The following is a 21,700-nucleotide window of genomic DNA, read 5'->3' on the forward strand; positions in this document are numbered from 1 at the left end:
ACTACTCAAAAGACTGAAAGAGGGTCAAGGTTTGAAGTTATCCTGAGCAGAAAAGTTCTATCCAGACTCTATCTTCAAGTGGTAGAGTCCAGCCAAGCAAGCACAATGCCATGATCAAATAAATTGTTCTTATCATAATGTTATGCAATTTTGGCAAATGTTTCTTGTGCACTCACTGTTTTCCAGAGCCTACTCAACATTGAAAACATTGGATGAAGTGCTAGGAAGAATACAAATATCACTTAGATGTAATTCTGCCTTCAGTAACTAACTGGTGGGTTATTATGGCTCCGGACTTCCTCCAAAGGTTCTGAGAAAGTGCAGAGTTGAAAACAATTTTTTAACTATAACAGGACATTTTTGTGAGGATAGGAAGAAAAAATTTTAATTCACAGCAAATATAAAAATTAATACACAATGAAGGAGAGAACCAGTTGTAAAAATGTATGGACTAGAAATGATTCATATGAAAATAACATACATTAAGACAAAAAAGTAAAAACTGAAAAAAATGAAAGTATGGTAAGTAATTCAAATAATAAGACTTAGGGGGAAAGAGGCCCTTAGTTTGTTTTTCGATGGTCTTTGGATGAGTTACAGTTCATCACTGTAAACCATGGGTAGGGAGCAGAGAGGATGTGAGTTGAGGGAAGATCTGGATGAATTTCAGAGCATCCAGGCAAGAAATGTCCAGCAACTCATGGCCTTCACAGCACTATCAGAGAGGATAGGCACGGGGCACACAAAGGATGACAAACACAGAAGTGAGGTAAGCAGTCAGGAGACTGCATACATTCTGACAGAACAAGTGTTATAGAAAAGATACTCACCACCAGGCAGTGTTGGCTCATACCTGTAATCCTAGCTACTCAGAAGGCAAAGATCTGAAGATCGAAGCCAGCCTAGGCAAGAAAGTCCAGGGGACTATTAGCTCCAAGTAACCACCAAAAAGGAAAAAAAGCCAGAAGTGACATAAGTTCCAGCCCTAGGAACAACACAAGCAAGTATATATACATACGTACATACATACATATGTGTGTATGTATGTGTGTATGCATGTGTATGTATGTATTCATGGATGCAAGAGGCTTGGCAGCAGAAGGTAGTGCCAAGGAAGAAAACTGGTAAGCCATAAGACAGAGTATTAGAACTCATTGATGGATGGTGGTTCAGAGAAGAGCTATGTACTTTGAGATGCTGGAATGCTCATCAAAGAAACTCGACAGACGTGAAAGAAGAAGACCAAGATAAGAGCCAAAATTAACAGCCTGGTAAGATGGAAAGAGGGAAGATTCTAGATTGAAGACAAGCGAGCTCAGGTTACACAAGCATTCAGAGAACAAGATTGAACTCAACAGTCATGGCTGGACCATCTCCAGTGCCCATTCACATGTGCACGCCTGGAAGAAGATGGAGAGCCTGAGAACCAGCTTGTGAAATGCTGGGCAGGGCAGATGGTGGCTGACCTAGCTTGAGTTTCCTTAGAAACAGACCTTGAGGCAAAGGTGTGGGTATAAGTCAATTATTTGGGTGATGATTCCAAGATCTATTAGGAAAGCAATGTAGAAATGACCTACTCCTATTTGTATTGGTTGACTAATACTGCACAGACTATTGACTCCTCACAACTGTGCATTGCCTTGTGTACAGGTGAAATACATTTCCTTCACTGAAGATCTCACACAGGAAATGTCATATGTTTGAAGCCAAAATCTTCAACAGGAATGGCAAATGCTAAAGTAACACAGGTGGAACCCTCATAATCCCCCCAACAGTACATCTGTCACACTGCCCAAATCTACACAGGTCTCATCTCAGGGGTATGATTAGGGTCTCTGATTTTTTTCACAGTCACTTTCTGATAATAAAAGGTTTTACACAATTCAGAACAGAATTTAATTATCATGAATTCCCATCTCTAGTACTAAAATGGATTCCAGACTGTGGTTTATGTTCCTTATTTCCCTCTTTAACCATCACTCTTAACATATCCTTGTCAGGCTATGATTGAAACAATCTCCCATTCATGGTTATTACAGCCCACAGAAGTAACTTGGGGTTGCCCCGGTAAGCAGTATGGTCCTTCGGCCTTTGGCCACCGCATCAGGCAGCAGCAGCTTTATCTGCTCATGATTATTATAAAGGCTCACTAGTCCTGCCAGGATAATTTCCTTCGCTGGCTGCTGTCCTATTGGAATGAAAGCAAAACATTATCAGCAGTAGCTTTAAGTTTCATAGTACTCATTCTATCCCCTTCAGAAATTTGCTCTCTCATACTTAAAACCAGAGCCTCTGCACAAATGGAAGCTTCAAAAACAGAAAGCATGAATTTCCCATTGATAATTATGGGTGAAGGGAACAAAAACAACCAACTTCCTTCCCTTGGTTCCCGAAGCAAGATAACCCTATAGGTGTCAAGAACAGGGAAGGATATTGTATAATTGTAATCTGTTCAAAACCCAAGCCAGAACAGAACCATCTCCCAAGTAACTCCTTAGCTGCACACTGAGAAGGCAACTAGGGAATGCCAACAGGGTACAACCGATTTGTCCATGATCACATATGTATGCTTCTAAACCCAGAATTTCAGACTCCAGGCCCAAACTCCTCTGATTCCATGTCAGGTCCAGCCAGTATGTGGCATGGGCAACTACAGGAAGACAACACTTGGGTCCATCTTCAGCCCAGACATGAGCTTTAGCTTTAAATAGACAAAGAATCAGGGCAGGCAGGTAAAAGGTACAGATAATTAAATACTCTCAATCGCAAATGGGGCCTGGTTGTCCATTATCTTGATCTTTGTTTGGGGAAGGGTTCACAGAAGGCTTTATCTCTGCTCTGTGGGTTTTCTGATGTTCCTTTCCTTTGAGACAGTTTCTTCCACCTATCTTTGTGAAGATGCTGTCAATAAGTCCTGTTCTTCCTGGATTTCAAGGTGACTATCGGATTCGTGGTGTAGACAAAGATAGATGCAAGGTGGAGACAGGGGCACCAAGCTTTTTGCTAATTTATAAGCCCAAGTAAGAAGTTAGAGTTTCACTGGGCGACAGTGGCTTATTTCTGTAATCCCAGCTATTCAGGAGACTGACATCTAAGGATTGTAGTTTAAAACTAGCTCAGGCAGGAAAGTCTGTGAGATGCTTATCTCCAATTAACCACCAAGAACATAGCTAGAAATGCAGCTGTGGCTCAAGTGGTAGAGTGACAACCTTGAGCACAAAAGCTCAGGGACAGCACCCAGGCCCTATGTTCAAGATCCAAGACTGGCCCAAAAGAGTGATGCTGGTGCCAGTGCCAGGCCCCCAAAGAGTTAAATAAACCTCTTTTCTGTATAAAGTTATCCTGCCCCAGGTATCCCATGATAGTAATGAAAAACAGTCTAATCCTTGTCTAGTACATGCCCGGCATGTATCTCATTTTTTGCAAAACATTTGTTCATAATATAAGTTAAACATATACTTTTTAGTCCTCCCTTGCCTGACTGTGGCAGATCTTGCACAGAGCCAAAGAAGTGAGCTGAGAGAGAGAAGTGTCACTACAGCAAAACTTGTCATGTCAGAATCTGAGCTACATGTTCACAACACTTATTTGAGCCCCTGGAACTGTTTTGGTATGATCCACAAACACCGTTTCCATTGTGATGTAATGGAGGGGGTGACTCTGTTCTCCCAAACACAGGGCTGGAGGGACACTCCCAGTGACCTGAGCTGTTAATGACTAATTTCTGGCCCTTTGTTCTCTACCAAAGTCTAGTTACTTTTCAGCTCTGCTGAGAAGGAAAAGTACCCAGCTGAAACAAGGCTGACATGGTGCCTAGAAGAAACACAATACACAGAGAACATTGCACATAGAAAAGATCTACAGATTCTGCCGGTCACCTTGCGTTAAGGTTCATCTTTATGTCCTAGGATGCATGAAGCCTCAAGTGTGTCACTGCCTCATCTAACACCTCTAGAAATCAACCAAAGCTCCACAAGCCATCAGAAACACCACAGGGAAAAGAGCCACTGAGAGTCACCAAACTTGCCATTTTATTGTGCTTCTCACTAAATTGAAACGGTAATTAAAGCTTCCAGATGCTGCTCTTCCAGGGGAACCCTAAAGCAGAAAATACAAAATTACTTTAATTTCCTTGAGGTGATTAAAGTTGGAAGTAATGGGCTCTCCATCAATCCAGCCTCCTTTTTGAAGGAAGCATAAACACCAACTTGATTGTGCTTGCAAGAATATTGATCTGCTGAGCTGTGTGTGTTTGAATAACTGTAGGCAACATTATAAATCTAATCTACATTCAGATTCTTAGTGATGTGCCCCCAAGCTTTCCTGTGCAGCCCACAATAACATATCTACCTTCCTAGTCTGTTTTGCCAGTCTGGAAAGCTTCTCATCTGGATGCACACACAGCAACAAAATTGTAAAAGGGATCTCTGAGACAGAAAGCCTTATGGTATCTGTAATAGTTACAAGAGATTGAGAGGGTCACTTTTGCAGTGGCTGCCGCTAATAATGTAAACACCCCTATATGTGCCATATCCAATGTAGAAGTCAGAAAGAACTAAGATGTGGTGGCCTCTTTATTGGCAACGATATAGCAGTCACACAAGGTGTGCTCTGGGAAGGGTTTAGGGTATTAAGGTTCAGCCTAAGTACTAACAACAAATAAAATTAATAGGTTGGTTACTTTTGAGAGGAGGGATATATTTTTTTGTTCCGGTCCTGGAGCTTGATCTGTCCCTGAGCTTTTATGCTCAAAGCTAGCTCTCTACTACTTGAGTCACAGCTCCACTTCTGGCTTTTTGATGATTACAGATGAGAATTTTATGAACTTTCCTGAACAGGCTGCTCTGAACCATACTCCTCAGATCTCAGCCTCCTGCATAGCTAAAATTACAGGCATAAGCCACGAGCACACAGCTAAATTTAACATTTTAATTAAAAATCTGCAAGAATTAAAATTAGCTGTAAAACTTATTTTATTTTTAAATTTGTTTTTTATTATCTTTATTTTTATTTTATTTTTATTGTCAAGTTGGCATACAGAGGGGTTACAGTTACATAAGTAAGGTAGTGAGTACATTTCTTGTCTAACTTGTTACCCCCTCCCTCATTTTCTCCCTCCTTGCTTCCCCTCAAACCTCCCCCACAAGTTCTACAGATCATTTCCATGTCAGTATTGCTGTTGCTTTGGTTCCCCCTCACCATTTTATTGTTCTCCTTCCCTTCTCTAATTCAAATAAACATACATACAATACCCAGGGTACCAAAATCAAATAAAGTGACAACAGGGGATAAACCATACGGGGGGGGGGGGGGAAACACAAGGTAAAAAAGAAATCACAGAGTACATTGATATTAACAACAACTAAGAAAAACCTCTGTGTCCATGTCTTGGAGCTCATTTCGCTTAGCATCATCTTATATGGGCATATTTACGGTGCTGTTGAACTATTCTGCTCATCTGCTAAAATTATTCTAGATGTATACTAATTATTAAGGGAATACTGATATGTATTAGTATATTAATACATATACTAATGATAAGGGAAACAAATTCTCTCTCTCTCTCTCAAAGGTATATCAGAGCCATTGCCCAGTGAAGATTTCCTGGGAGAAATAAGAGAGGTTATTCACTTGTTCATCCCAGTGCTAGTAGAAGAATGTTTGGTGATCCGTCATCCTGCATCCAACACTGGAAGTCTTGGCTTTTCATCCTGTAATTTTCTAATGCTGAGATGGTGAGCTCTCCTCCTCACCCTAAGGCTAGACTGAATCCTGACCAAATTAGATTCAGATTAAAGTTATAACAGAAAGTGAGTGATGACAATGGTGTATTTATATTTCAGGTTAAATTACACTTACAAATTTCTACTGAAGCAATATTAATATGCCTGTTGGAGGTTATTTTGGGAAGTTTCAGGCAAAGAATAAAATATAATCTAAAAAATGTTGCATGTGCTGGGTTATGGGGCTCACACCTATAATCATAGCCATTCAAGAAGATAAGATCTGAGGATCAGGAAAGTACATGAGAATTTTATCTCCAATGAACCAGCAAAAAGCTGGAAGTGTAGACATAGCTCAAATGGTAGAGCTCTAGCCAAGAGTCAGAAAAGCTCAAGATTGAATCAATCATTCATTGTACTCAAACTGACAAGTTGAATTGAAACTCCTTTGTCCAACTACTTAAGGATAATAAAAATTAACATAATTAAATAAACATAAAATAAAAACTCAAGCAAAAGCATAAAGTCCTGATTAACTGCTACAGTACCAGCACAGCTTTTTTTTTTTAAGACCGTTTAAAAGTTCCATTGACTACCTACTTCAATACTTTGAGGCAAACCCCTCATTTTTCTGGCTTAGATTCAGGATGTATTTGTTCTGTTTCAATTTAAGGAACTGAAAGGATGATTCTTAGAGCTAGAAAGAAATTGCATTCCTGGATTTTCTGCTTTTTTTTCCTTTCTGGCTGACTTCACTCACTATGGCTAGCTAATGAAACATTTCAGTGAATATTTACACCCTCCACAAACTGATTAGCTTCTTCAAAGTGGAATCCCCGGGGCCATGGTCAGTTCAGGAACTGTTCATTGTCAGGATGAAAACAAAGGTTCCTGTATAAGTCTGCCTCCAGCCCTGTCATCCTCAATTTCAATTGTCCTTGGGATGGAATAAATGCACAAACCATAACAGGAGGGGAAAAGCAGAACAGTTTAATAAGAAGCCCAGACTTGGAGATAGCAAGCAACATAACTGTGGAAGAAGGGACATTTTCTCAACCCTTTTTGAGATTACTGACACTTAAAGTCCATAAGCATCTTGATCAAATATGGTCCATACATCACAATCAAAGATATAAAAAACGGTGTTGTCTATTTTTTTGCATTTGAGATACAAGCATCACAACCTTTCCTGCTAGTAAAATATTTTTGCAGCTTGTATTTTCAAATTACCTGACACTGTGATTGCCCTTTTTCCTTGAGAAAGTAATCAACTGTTTCAACACATTCTAACTTGATGAGTGGATATACTTCCTTCTACTCAAGGTTGAAATAAGACAAACAAACCTGTGAAAGCAGTGAAGATGAAATTTGCTCAGCCTCCAGGAAATTGTTCTTAGTTTTCTGATTTAACTCAATTGAGTACAGCCAAAAGAGACACTAAATTCAGGAAACACAGAAGCCATAAGGATAACCTCTATGTCCATCAATTGACCCAATATCATGAATATTTCTTTGTTTATTTATTTGTTTGGTTGAGCCACAGTTCCATTTCAAGCTTTTTTATAGTTGATTGAAGATAACAGTTTCATAGACTTTCCTGCCAGCAGATAGCTTCAAACCATGATCCTCAGATCCTCCTGAGTAACTAGAACTACAGGCATGAGGCACCTACATCCAGTTTCTTTTTTGTTTTGTTTTGTTTTTTTGGGTCCGGTCGTGGGGCCTGAACTCGGGGCCTGGCCACTGCCCCTCAGCTCTTCAACTCAAGGCTAGTGCTCTACCACTTGAGCCACAGCGCCACTTCCGGCTTTTTTCTTTTTGCTTATGTGGTGCTGAGGAATCGAACACAGGGCCCCTGGCATGCAAGGCATGTGCTCTACCACTGAGCTACCTTCCCAGCCCCTGCATCCAGTTTCATGCATAGTTATTATGCCATCTTCAAATATAGGTTTTTAGAAATATCATCTGTGTACTGATGTGTTTGCAGAAACCTTCCTGGAGGAAGAAATCTGACCTGAGACTGAAGAGATTACAACAAATTTTATACTTAGAAAAGAATACCACAGCACTGACCCCTATCTTTCCTTGCCCCAACTCCATCATCAGGTTTGATGTGAAACACTGATTAACTAAATACTGCCCTTCTCCTTTTGTATCTAATCTATTCTTTAGGGCACCCGATTAAATGGTTACCACATTAATGCCCTAGGGGAATAGATTCATTTTCTCTACCTATTAAAGAATTAAGAGGCAAAAAAGTGTTATAAGGTAAATAGAGTAAGTTTATTTGAAAGTGAGTCCTGGAAGAAAGTAGGTCTTCATCCAGAGAAGGTCCAAGGAAGAGTCCAATGGAAGCTTCTTATAGAGTGTTTTTATAGTACAGGGCTCCTCCCATGTCTCTTCCCCTGAAGTCTGGGTTGATTGCTTGATGACTTGTGTGATGCTTAGGCTGTTTTTCACTGGTTGATCAATGCAAAAAGAAGCATTTCAGTAGGAGACCAAGGCACTAAGGGAACAAGAAGTGCCATCATGGACCACACTGCCATGTGTTATGTCTGCTACTTTTTTAAATTTAATTTTATTGTGAAGATGTTGTAAGGAGGGGTTACGATGTCATGAGTAAGGCAATGAGTACACTACTTGTTGATCATTGTTACCCCTCCTTTGTTGTTGTCCCACTATCCCTTCCCTCCCCCAGCTCCCACACTCCTATCCCCACCCCTGCTGCCTGAAGTTGTAAAGATCATTTCTAATATACTGTCCTGTGGGTATCTTTGTTGCAATGGGGTCATCCTGTGTTCTTGTTTCAACGTTTTGTTATTCCCCTTCCCCTTCCCAGATTAAACATATGTATATACAAGACGCAGGGTATCAAAATTGAGTACAGTGACAACAGGGGATATACCATAGGGGGAAGAACATACAAAGGAAACAACAACAAAAAATAATAAAATCACATGGTACATTTAAAACAGTAACAATAAAGACAGACCTCATGTGTCCATATCTTGCTGTTCATTTCACTTAACATCATTTTATATGGTCATTGTACATGTTTTTTGAGCCTTTAAGCTCATCAGATAAGATTATCCTATATGTATACTAATTATTATAAATAAGGGAAACCATAGGATCTAAATTTCTTTGGGGCTGGGTAACTTAATATGATTTTTCCAAGTCTTTCCATTTCCTAACAAATGGGGTGGTGTCATTCTTTCTGATGGAAGCATAGAATTCCATATATCACATTTTCTTGAGCTACTCATCTACTGAGTGGTATCTGGGTTGGTTCAATATCTTAGCTATCGTGAATAAAAGAACAGTTGGACAAATGGGATTGTATGAATCTGCAGAGCTTCTGCTTTGCAAGGGACATAGCTAGCAAATCAATAGAAAGCCCACAGACTAGGAGAAGATCTTCACTAACTATACAACAGACAAAGGCCTCATGTCTAAAATATACTTATAACTCAAAAAATTAACTCCCCCAACAACAAATCTCAAAGAAACAACTGCCCCATTAATAAGTGTGCTAAAGACTTAAAGAGAAACTTCTCTGAAGAGGAAATAAGAATAGCCAGTAGACATATGAGAAAATACCCAACCTATCTGGTCATTAAAGAAATGCAAATCAAGACAACATTGAGATTCCACCTCACCCCAGTTAGAATGGTTATAATCAAAACACCTAATAATGACTGATGTGGAGGGGATGTAGCCAGAAGGGAACCCTAGTGCATTGTTGGTGGGAGTGTAAACTTGTTCAGCCACTTTGGAAAGCGAGGTTCCTCACAAGACTCCACATAGAGCTCCCCTATGACTCAGCAATCTCACCACTTCTAGGCATTTACCCAAACAATTACAAACAAGGCCATACTAAAGCTACCAGCACAACTATGTTTATTGCAGCATTATTCACCAAGTCTGCTACCTTTTATCTCTATCTACCTAACAGTCCCCTTTCTTTCCCTCCATATGTTCATATTTAAATAAGATTTTCTGAAGACTGTAAGGTATTAGGTAAAATTCTATTATAAACTACAGGGGAATATATCGAATGTTAAATAAATAAATACAAATGCAGCAGTAAAAAAAAGAAAGGAGAAAAAACAGAATATGTATAATTTAACATACCTGCATCATAAATCTGAACTCTTGCAAATTCACAATCAAGGGGTCAGACAGGGCTTGAGTCTTATCAGAAACACTGAAGGTAAATGGGTTTCCAAGCTCATGCGGATGTTGATAAGATTCAGTTCTTCAGGGCTGTTGGATGGAAGCCTCCATTCCTACCTCCAGCCCTGTTCTATGTCTGAAGCAACAGGTCCTATCATGAAACAGCAATCTACAAAGCCATAAACATTAGTTGACAGGAACAATCTCAGAATTTGTCTGCCACAAATAGTTGCCTCCCTCCTGGGATTGTAATGAGATTAAGTCTTCCAGCCTGATGTAAACATTTGGTAAATGTAAGTTCTTGCCAATGGTTGAGATCCCTCTCTTTGTCACTCCACTGATTATTTTTGCTAGGCTTCTGCACAACCATAAAAAAGTATGAATTATCCTTCAGAAATCATTCCAATCATTTATTAAGGCTCCTGTCCTAGGGGCTGGGATGGTGGCTCAGTAGTAGAATGCTTGCCTTGCATGCTTGAGGCACTAGGTTCAATTCCTCAGAAGTACATAAGCAGAAAAAGCCAGAAGTGGTAGAGCACTAGCCTTGAGCAGCACTAGCCTTGAGCTGAAGAGCTCAGGGACAGCACCTAGGCTCAGGGTTCAGGCCCCATAACCAACAACAACAACAACAAAAAAAGACTCCTGTCCTAGAGAAAACATTTTTTTATTTTCCCTTCCCAGTGGGCTTATATAGGATCTTCTTAATATATTGACTGGAGAAGAGAATGGGCAGAAGACAAATAGAGACCAAAAGAACAGGGAGGTTCCAGTGTGAGGGAAAAATCAGGACTCACACACTAGAAGAGAATATTCCTGGAAGGTAGAGTCTGTAAGGAAGACAGAATGCAAAAGCATTTAAAGAATAAACTTGAAAATTACATCTGAATTTGCATTTAAATCTATCACTTAATAACTGAGTGTTCTCGGGAAAGTTGTTATTTAACATCTCTGAGTCTTCGTTTCTTCATCTTTAAAGAGACATACATAACAGCTGCCACCCTACAATGGTTCAACTTAATCATGGAAATCATTTATGCTTTCCTGGCTTGATGGTGATGTCATAGTGACAGACATTCATACTCAGAACTTTGAGTTTGGCTCTTTCCCAGGCTAGCATGTAAGCATGATCTTCTCTTGCCAGCAGCCAGCCATGTGGCCATGAGGAAAAAAAAAAAAACAGAGTGTGCCAAGAACCTAAGCTGTGGTGTGTAGTGGATGTTACACTATTTCCCACATGTTTTCAACGTATTGATGCTGCTACAGTTTGGATCTAGAATGTTCTCCTAAATGTTCATGTGTTGAGCTCTTTCTTTCCAGAGTGGCACTTTAAGAGGTCAGCGAAACACTAAAACATGAGGGTCAGTGAGTAGTTTTGGGTGATTGGAACTTGTCCAATCACCCAAGGGTATTATAAGATGTTGGTGGCTTCTTTCACTTCTGCCCGTGAGATGAGCAACTTGCTCCACTACATAGTCTAGCCATGATGTGCTACCTCTCCACAGATCCAACTTTTGGACCTGAAACCCCTAAAACTGAGCCAAATAAACCTTTTCCTTGTAAGCTGATCACCTCTGGTATTTGTTACAGTGATGGAAAGCTGGCTGACACAGATGATACAATCAGCATCATGAGTCACTGGGCTATAATCTCCTCATGAGTCAAAGAGCATCTGTAATAGTACTTCCCTAATTCATAATGATATTCGGGAGCTTGGATAAGATCATTCTCACAAGGAGCCTCACATAGTACTTGGAATGTGGAAACTGCTCAATTCACATGGTTGTAGTCATCAGTATTGAGTATATGATGTGGGTATATGATATGGGTATATGATATGACATGAGTATCTGAGCTATAATAGTTGAATTAGTGAATGTCCAGCAGCATGGTTGATCTACTCTTTGTAGGAACTTCAAGATCTAGATCAAGCCAGTTTGGAGATTGGCTCTATTATGGGAGACAAGTGGGTCAGCAGAATGAGTCAAACTCACTTTAGTTCATTTATGCCTAAAAAAGGTCAACAAAACCAAAACACTATGCTCAGATGTCTTTAGGCTTGTGAATGATAGTAGAGGAGAAGTAACAGAAACAAGACCAAAGTGACAGCCCTGAGCAATTGTCCTAGACACTTGCTATAGAAAATACTGTCTCCAAGGTAGGGAGGAAGGAATAGAGGTTATTCTGCTTCTCACTGAAGAAGCAAAGAGGTATTTCTTACACTTTTGATATCTCTTAACATGTACCAGAAAATAGGCAGGAAGCTGCACATGCACAGAAAAGAGAGATGGTTCTATTCCTTTTGGTTTTAAATCCGCATGTTCTGCAACGAGAACAGAGACAAGAAACAGAATGGTCTGAGGCCCTCTTGAGGAGAGACTTCAGAGTACTCAACGTGCTCAGTAAAATCTCTAAAGAAATCTTCAGGTCATCTATTACCAGTTGCCTGAATTCCCTTTACAGGATCATCAACAACTGGACAGCCCATTCCCATAGCCATACCTCTAGAGAGAACATTCACATGTTTTCTGAGCAGCTATTCCAGCATCACCCAAGCAAGCTCCCTCAGCATGACTGCCAGAGTGTGGACCTGAGATCAGCCCACCTTCATGTTGACAGTTATCACCTTCAGAACACACAGGGTTGCTCTTGTTTTTATTGTTTCTGTGGCACCATGGAGCCTCATTTTCTCTCCTCACTGAGATCATTACCAACAAAACATACATAGTTTTTTTTTGTTTTAGGTTTTTTTTGTTTGTTGTGCCAGTCCTAGGTCTTGAATTCAGAGCCTCAGCACTGTCCCTGAGCTGTTTTGCCCAAGGCTAGTACTCTATCACTTGAGCCACTGCTCCACTTCTGGTTTTTTTTTTAGTAGTTTATTGGAGATAAGTGTCTCGTGGATTTTTCTGCCCAGACTGGCTTTGATCCCTGACCTTCAGATCTCAGCCTCCTGAGTAACTAGGACTACAGGCGTGAACCACCAATGCCCAGTTTGTAGCTCTTTTAACTCTTCCTTAAATAACATGATTACAAGGCCATTTCAGACCCCCAAAGGTAAGAAAGAAAGTAGAAAACCATCCTGAAGGTGGTATGAAGGAATGAGGCTGTAGTTTCACATGATGAATACGGATTACCCAAACAACAGACAAGGTCACTGTGTATAGACAACCCTGTATTCATGCCTGAACACAAACCAAAGGCAAGGGTGCGATGCCACCACCAAGCAGCCAAATGCCATTCTTCCCCTGCAGACAAAAGTAACTACTGCTTCTTTACCAATGACAATTACTGTTCCACTTTATTCATCCTGGTTACTAAATAAAACTTGTGAAATATACTGACCTTCACTACTGGTTTAAACTGGAAGCCTTGAACCTGATAGGCAAGCGCTCTACCACTTGAGCCATACAAAGTATCTTTATTTTTGCTTTCATTATTTTTAAATAGGATCTCGTACTTTTTCCCAGGACCAACCTCAAACTTCAGTCCTCCTGATCTCTGCCTCCTGAGTAGCTTGGATTATAAATATACACCATCACCTTTGCCCTCAAGTACCTTACCATTTATAACAACATTACAGTCCAAAGGTCAAGACAATTCAAGTACTTATTGAAGAATGACTGGATACACAGTGAAATATTGTTTGACCCAAAAAAAGAAATGGAAAATGCAGCAGTAATATTCATTAGACACGGCGTTGAAAATGAACTATACAACTTGTAGATGGAGACAGGAGGGGAACACTGGGAAAGAATGAGGGAAGGGATAACATTGTCAAAAAAAATGTACTCAGCACCTGATTTATGTAACTGTAACCTGTCTGTATATTACCTTTGTAATAACAAAAAAAGAATAAAACAGAATATAGAAACCTTTTACCACACGGACATTGCTGCAGGAAAGAAGCTTGTCAAAAAATTGGCCATCTACACCCACACACCCACATACCATTTGAGAATCATACAAAAGTCCAGAAGAGAGAAATCCATGCAGATAGAAATAACTAGTAGTTGCTTTTGTCTTGGATAGAAATGGGAGTGAAGATGAAACTTAAAGGGCATAGGGTATTTGGGGGGATTGATGAATATGTTTGAAAATTGATTGTGATGATGGTTGTAATTATCTGTTGAAGAAAGAAAAAAGACCAAGTAAATGAGCAAATGCCTTTTATCTCTGATTACCATAACAAAGGAGGACTCCACTATCATTTCTGTTTGACACAGCCTCCAAGGGAGGCTTTGTTGTGGAAAAAAAGTTGGCTCTCTATGTACCTTGACTGGACCCACCAGAGTTCAGTCAGTTAACTAAAAGCAAGGCATTCTATGTGGTTTGGGCTTCTTCTGGTTGGTGCTCAGAATTAATGGCAAGAATTTTGAAGGCTAGCCTGGGCAGTGTCAGTGAAACCCCACCAGTCATCTGGTTGTGGTGCATGCACCTGTCATCCCAGCTATGCAGAAAGCATAAACAGGAAGACAGAGGCTCAAGGTAGTCTGGGCAAAAATAGGAGATCCTACATCAAAAAATTATTAAAGCAAAAAGGCCTGGAGGCACGGCTCATGTGGTAGATCACCTGCACAACAGGGACGAGGCTCTTAATTCAAACTCTAGTACCACATAAAAAATATAACATAGATTATGTGTGAGGTATGTATGTGTGAGAGAGATTGATACAATAAACATGCTATAACAAAGGATTTCATTTGCAAGAAAATTGGTAGAGCTAAGTATCATCACATCAAACCAAATAAGCCAGACTCGAAATGACAAATATTGAGTGCGTGGAATCTAGAAAATAAAGACACAGAAATAGAAAGACTGAAGGAATAGGACTGGGTTGAGGATGAAGGGGACAGGAGAATAATAAAGAGTAAAAGAGGAGCAAATATGATCAAAATACATTGTATCCACATATGAAAATGTCACAATAAAGCCTAGTATTTTGTATAATTGATATGCACTAATAAAATGTTTCTTTGAAACTCTCCTCACTCTGGAATAAAATATTTTCTAAATTTAATAACTATATATGATGCCTATGATATATTGTTCTTAAGCCAGAATATTAAGCACTTGAAACTTTTTATTTCCTAAGAATGAAAACAATATAAGAATGTATATTCTTGCCACTTATAGTCAACATCATATTGAATAAGGCAATAAATGTCTAGAGTATTGCAATAAGGTAGGCCTTTCAATAGTATCACTACTTGCATTTTGGGCTGGATAGTTTTACATTGTTAGAAGTTGTTCCGAATACTTTATAATTTAAGGCAGCATCTCAGATCTCTACAATTGATATAAAAACAGCAACCCATATCTTAGCTATGGTAAATAATGCTGCAATAAATATAGTCATGCTGGTAGCTTTAGTGTGGTCTTGTTTGTGATCATTTGGGTAAATGCCCAAAAGTGGGATTGCTGGGTCATAAAGGAGCTCTATGTGGAGTCTTCTGAGGAACCTCCATACTATTTTCCAAAGTGATCGAACAAGTTTACGCTCCCACCAACAATGCAATAGGGTTCCCTTCTGGCCACATCCCCTCCAGTATCTGTTGTTATTAGAGTTCTTGATTATAGCCATTCTAACTGGGGTGAGATGGTATCTCAATGTTGTCTTTATTTGCATTTCTTTTATGGCTAGAGAGGTTGAGCATTTCTTCATGTGTCTATTGGCCATCCTTCTTTCCTCTTCAGAGAAGTTTCTCTTTAAGTCTTTAGCCCACTTATTTATTGGGCAGTTGTTTCTTTGAGGATATGTTGTTGGGGGATTTAATTTTTTGAGTTCCAGAGAAAATGTGGTATATATACACAATGGAATTCTATGCCCCATTTGTTAGGAAATGGAAAGACTTGGAAAAATTATATTAAGTGAAGTAAGCCAAGCCCAAAGAAACTTAGGTCCCATGGTTTCATTTAATTGCAATTCCAGTGTATGTCTGAGTTAAGCAGAAAAGGTCAGATAAGTTGATGTTAGGGAACTGAACCCCAAGGTAAGTATTCAAATTTTTTTCTTTCATGCAATTGTTTCTAACATATTTATAAGAAGATTTCTTTGTTGCTTCGTATGTCCCTCCCCTACAGTATAACCCCTGCTTTCACTGTTTGATGTTGGTATAATTTGTGGAGGGGAAGGGAAAAGACAAATCGTTTAAATAGGGATACAGATGGAACCATTGCAACAATGAGATATACAAGTCGTTATGTCAAAAAAACAACTTTACAACTTTGGTGGGGCAGGGTAGGATCGGGTGGGGAGTGGGAGGGGGGATATGGGAAGGGGAAACAAAGGAGGAGGCAACAATGCTTGATAAGAAATGTACTCATTATCTTGCCCATGTAATTGTAACCCCTCTGTACGATATTTTCACAATAAAAACAAACAAACAAACAAACAAAAAACAGCAACCCTTAAGTTGACAACCTAAATAATACATTGCCAATGTCCTTTGGCAGATGTGGGACAAAACCCCATTCACTGTTTATGTGCAATAATACAAGAAAATAAAATGCATTACAGGGCTGGGAATGTGGCTTAGTGGTAGAATGTTTGCCTAGCATGCATGAAGCCCTGGGTTCAATTCCTCATACCACATACACAGAAAAAGCCAGAAGTGCTCCTGTGGCTTAAGTGATAGAGTGCTATCCTTGAGCAAAAGAAGCTTGGGGACAGTGCCCAGGCCCTGAGTTCAAGCCCCAGGACTGGCAAGAAAAATAATAATAATAAAAAAAATAAAAGCATTACAATCCAAAGCTAAGACATAGAACACTCTCCACTTGGCACTTAAAATTCCTTAATAATTCACACAAAAATTTAGCAAAGTTGAACTGGGAAGGTGGCTCAGTGGCAGAGTGTTTGCCTCACATGCATGAAGCCCTGGGTTCAATTCCTCAATACCATATAAACAGAAAAAGCCAAAAGTGGCACTGTGGCTCAAGTGGTAGAGCACTAGCCTTGAGCAAAAGCAGCAGAGACAGTGCCCAGGCCCTGAGTTCAAGCCTTAAAACTTGCAAAAAAATTATTAATTAATTAAGCAATGTTACTAGATGCAAAGTTAATACAGAAAAATCAATTCTATCTTATACATCACAAGCAATTAGCTATTGTGATTGGAACAATAATTTATAAGCAGTATAACAAAAATACAAAGTAACTATTAAAAAATAAATCTAACAAAAGATATAGCATTCTCTGTGTGCAGTTCTGTTGAGCTCTTATATGGAGAACATTACTGACTGATACTAAAGGCTCAAGTAAGTGTTGAGGTGTACCATATTCATTACTTAGAAATGAGCAACTCAGTCATTCTGTAGTATAAGTTGTGTTGATACAGGAAAATTTGTACTGAGCCTTGCTGATGACAGATGATTAAGTATGATAAGAGCATGCAAGTAAAGTGTTAATTATCGTATCTGGCACACAGTAGGCATACAACAAGTCCTACCAATTATCATTATTTAATTATACCATCTCCGCTGTCAGACTCTAGTTCTCCAAGCATTAGTTTTCCTTCTTAAAACTGGTCAAAACTTCCCTTTATTGGATTAGTTTAGGCTTTTCTTTTTCATGGCTTTACCTGAACCTACATGGCATAGAATGCTAGAACTGGGCATCTATAGTAGGTGAACAATTTACCCACTCAGTAAATGAGTTGGAAGAGTTGGAAAAATAGCAAAAGTTGTCCATTATCCTCCTTGTCCTAGTATTTTGGCTACAAAACCCCTTCAAAGAAAAAATAAATAAATTCACAATGTGATTCTCATGAATCAGAGGCACCATATTACTGAAGAAAAACAATACTTGAGACTACTTTTACAGAGTTATAAGATCACCTCAAAATAATGTTATGTGTGTAAGTCAAATTAAACGAGAAAGAAAAAGTTACATAAAATATTCGTGAATATAAACCTGTAGCCCCTCAGTCAACATTCATATTCAGCTTTCTCTGATGTTAGTTTCTCTAAGTTAAGCAAGGAATCAGCCATACCTCTTTATAAAGCATACACTTTGTGGAAGCTGACCTTACAGTTATTAATTTTACTTCTTAACAATTTTCACATGAGCTGTTGTGGTAATGTTTTGAACAAAACTTAAATATCGAAACAAAGAAAAATAATAGTTTTGATGAAATAAGCTAAAACTTGGGAGTGATTAAGAATTCAGTTTTTTTCAGCCTTTGCTGGCACCCGCTTTTGACCTGCTCAGAGAAACCAAAAAGGAACAAGCTGTGATGGACAATTTCTGTTGAAACTAAGTAATGAAGCCATTATGCAATGATAAATCAAAAACGAGTCTTTTCCAGTAATGTGATTAATAATTCCAGGGTCAGAGGCAGAGGCAAGAAGAGAATCTGATGACGTAAGCTTATAACCTCCATGACTTAACTGTGTCTGCTAGTAAAGAAACTCAAATATCATTTTATTACACCAGTAACCTTCCTGGGTCAGAAGGGATAGGAATGGGGGTCAACCCCAGGAAAATCACACACAGCTACAAACTACTTTTATTTGGTTTTATATAAGCAATTGAATATAAATGTGTCTGGTGAGCTGCTAATGAAATCCTTTTCTCTTTGCCATCTAATCAAAATTCACAGCCAGAAGCAACATGGAATGAGTATCCCAGCTGAAACATTCATTATTCTAGTGTTAACACTGTCTCAACAGTGGGTTTCCAGCAGACACATGCCTTGTGACCGGAAATGCTTAAAACATCATGCTCACCCTTTGATGTTTGCACATTTCAAATTAGATAAGAAGGAGGGCAAATAAGCCATCCATTTCCAGCAGGTCCTACAGGAATCATGATAATCAGAGGAGAAACAGGAACATTTATAGTTTGTGTCCTTTAAATTCGAAACTAAATGGACCCTTAGATTCTGAAAGTCACAAGCATAGGAACTAAGCCAAAAAAAATTTTTTTGGCAGGGAGTCAGGTCGTGAAGCATGAACTCTGGGCCTGGGCACTGTCCTTCGGCTCTTCAGCTCAAGGCTAGTGCTCTACCACTTGAGCCACAGTGCCACTTCCGGCTTTTTTCTTTTTGCTTATGTGGTGCTGAGGAATTGAACCCAGGCCCTCATGCATGCAAGGCAAGCGCTCTACCACTGAGCCACCTTCCCAACCCTAAGCCAAATTTTTGAAGATTGAATGCCTTTGATTCCAGTTAGCTACCAATACATAGAGTGTCATTGTTTTATTGCTATAGAATTTGTCTGAAAGATATCGTTAAGTTTAGAATAGCCTTGTTTGCACTCATCTGTTGCTGGGTTTTCTCTAAGGGTAGAGGCATCACTGGCAAAGCCAAGAACATGAAGCATCACAGACCAACAGAAAGAAAGAAAGTAAACATCTCAACACTGAGTGCTTGCAGAGTTCTGGGCATGGTGAGCTGTGTAGAAATCCAGTGTATTTTGCCCACCAGATGGCCTATTTTCTGCTTACTTTTTAATGGCAACTATACATGGTCTTCATATGTCATATTATATGTTGCATGACTGAAGGCCGAAAAATAATTATGAGTTCTTAGAATCCTGGTTGGCAAAAAGTTAACCTATTATTAACGATGGTACCAATATTTATAACTAAAATTAACAAGTACTTACTATTTTCCATATCCTTCAGTAAATATTTTGCATGGAAGATGTCAGATAACTCTCATATGATGAAGCTACATTGTTGTGTTTGTTTTGTACAGGGAGAAACATGACACTTAAAGGAGTGGTAATTTAATCCAGGTCACACAGTAAATGATGGACTGGAGTTATAACCCAAAACCAGCAGTGTGGGTTCAGCATTCACTTGGTAAATCATTAGCTGTGCTAACAACTGGGACAGGCTTCAAGCATGACTGTTGGGCCTCCTTCCAAATGTTTGACATCACTTAACTTTAAGAATCCTAAGAAATAAATTGTATTTATTTGCCTTTCTCCTACATAGATGTGTGTATGAACACTCCACCTGTGTTGGAAAAATTATTATTTTGTCTAAAGCCAAAATATGGTTTCCAACTTTTCTTTTAGATATCTCACTACCTATCATTGGAGACGAATCTGATTCCGTACTTCTGAACAGATAAAGCTTCAGGTTTATGAAAAGTCTTTATAAAAAGCACACATCTCCCTTCCTTGGAATTAGTTTTAGCATATTGTGGTTTAAATAACATACATTATCATCATCATCATCATCACCATCATCCTAATAAAGTAGTCAGAAAAGCTTTCTCTCTAGAGCCTTGGGGAAGATCATCAGAGTTTAATAGCCAGCCATGTGGAGGTAGTTTTTCTGACATGCATTTTTAATTTGCATTCTGAAATTCAGCTGAGCACATAGTCAAGCATGCTTCCATATAGTAGACCATTTTAAGTTATCTTCTAGAAACTAAACCTCACAGCAGGCTAGAAGGAATTCCCTAAGAAAGGGTACAAGGAGTAAGGTATAACCACTGCACTTCTGGGGAGAAGGCAGAACAATAAAGAGAAACAGAAAGAAGACAGTGTTTGAGACAAGGAAGATGAACAGAGTACATATCCCATAGAGGAAGAAATATGCTTTTGAGAAGAGCTACACCCCAAAGAGGAAGATCAGGACACTTGAAGTACTGTCATTTTTACAAAAGTTAACCATAATGACCAAATGTTTCAAAACAAGTTCCTATTCTAGAACCACTTCAGGAATGAAATCAATATTTGCATTGTCCTCAGAAGTCTAAGAAAATAACAAAAATACCTAAAATAAGTTATGGGTTGAGTAAATTTACCCTGTGCCTACAAAGGAATGCAGCTCAATTGTTAAAATAATATTCTAGAAACACTTAATGAAAAGATATTGATTACATATTTGAAATTTTAAAAATATATTACAAAACAGTAGCCAAGCTTGGGTGCCTTTTTTTTAAAACCATGTATGTGTATGTCTACACAGCTACCAATACGTAGGTGTGAATACTTCTTTTACTTGTTTTCTAGTTTTTCTGTAATGAACATATGTTCATTCTGTAAGGAAAGCAAATGTATTTTTTCAGTAGACCCAGAGAGCAGACATAGTGCAATTAGCGAAACACAATATGTCTCAAATGACACCATTGCTGAGCCTGGGGATTTGTGGGTAAACACTAGTGCTTCCCTAGGGAAGCTGTTCTGAGCTCCAAGCCACTGTGGCTAGTCTGTCAATAAATAACTCCAGTGTGGTCAGCTTAGTATGATGCACTTTTGGATATCAGCACAAGAGCCAAGTGGGAGTTGCTATTGATTAGTTATCTGAGAAGATAACCAATGGTTATCTGCTTGACAATATCATCCCAGGAATAGCTGGAGGGAAGAGCTGGGAAGAATTGGAAATAGCAGCAGCCAGCAAAATATCAACTTGAACCCACCAAGGATATTTAACCCTGTGGCTGGCAAGATCAGATTTACAGCTGGAGCCAAAGAGTCTGTTCTTCTCTCCTTGATTTACTCTTGAAAATGGGGAAAGCACATTAAAGAGATTAAGATGTGCAACTCTGGAAAAATACATCATAAAATACCTCATTGTGTTGGTGGCAGAAGTATTAGAAATCAGAAAAATAAAAGAAGCCAAGAACAGAAAGCTGTACATTAAAATATGCCTTCAAGCTTAAAATCTTTTAGAACAAACCTCAAGGAAGAAACAAATTACTGGCCAGAAAGTCTCTCTACATTCATCCTTCAAAAAATTACTTTTTTTTTCAAATGTGTTCTCATTTTCTAACAAAATAAAGTAAATAAATTTCTGTGCATTCAAATTGCATTCAAATCATGCAAGTTAGTACAGGTTGGGCTCAAATCATTGC

General features: G+C 38.9%; 1 protein-coding gene across 1 annotated transcript in view; it reads left to right on the forward strand.

Moving 5' to 3' along the window:
• Nucleotides 1-616: 616 nt before the first annotated feature.
• Nucleotides 617-21,700, forward strand: part of LOC105999281 — a 101,411-nt gene continuing 80,327 nt past the window's right edge. Inside the window, 2 exon segments of the mRNA XM_013034256.1 lie at nt 617-769; nt 2,875-3,020. Of these exon segments, the coding sequence (XP_012889710.1) occupies nt 617-769; nt 2,875-3,020 (299 nt within the window).

Source organism: Dipodomys ordii, unplaced genomic scaffold (assembly GCF_000151885.1).
Source record: "Dipodomys ordii isolate 6190 unplaced genomic scaffold, Dord_2.0 Scaffold186, whole genome shotgun sequence".
Classification (NCBI taxonomy): Eukaryota; Metazoa; Chordata; class Mammalia; order Rodentia; family Heteromyidae; genus Dipodomys; species Dipodomys ordii.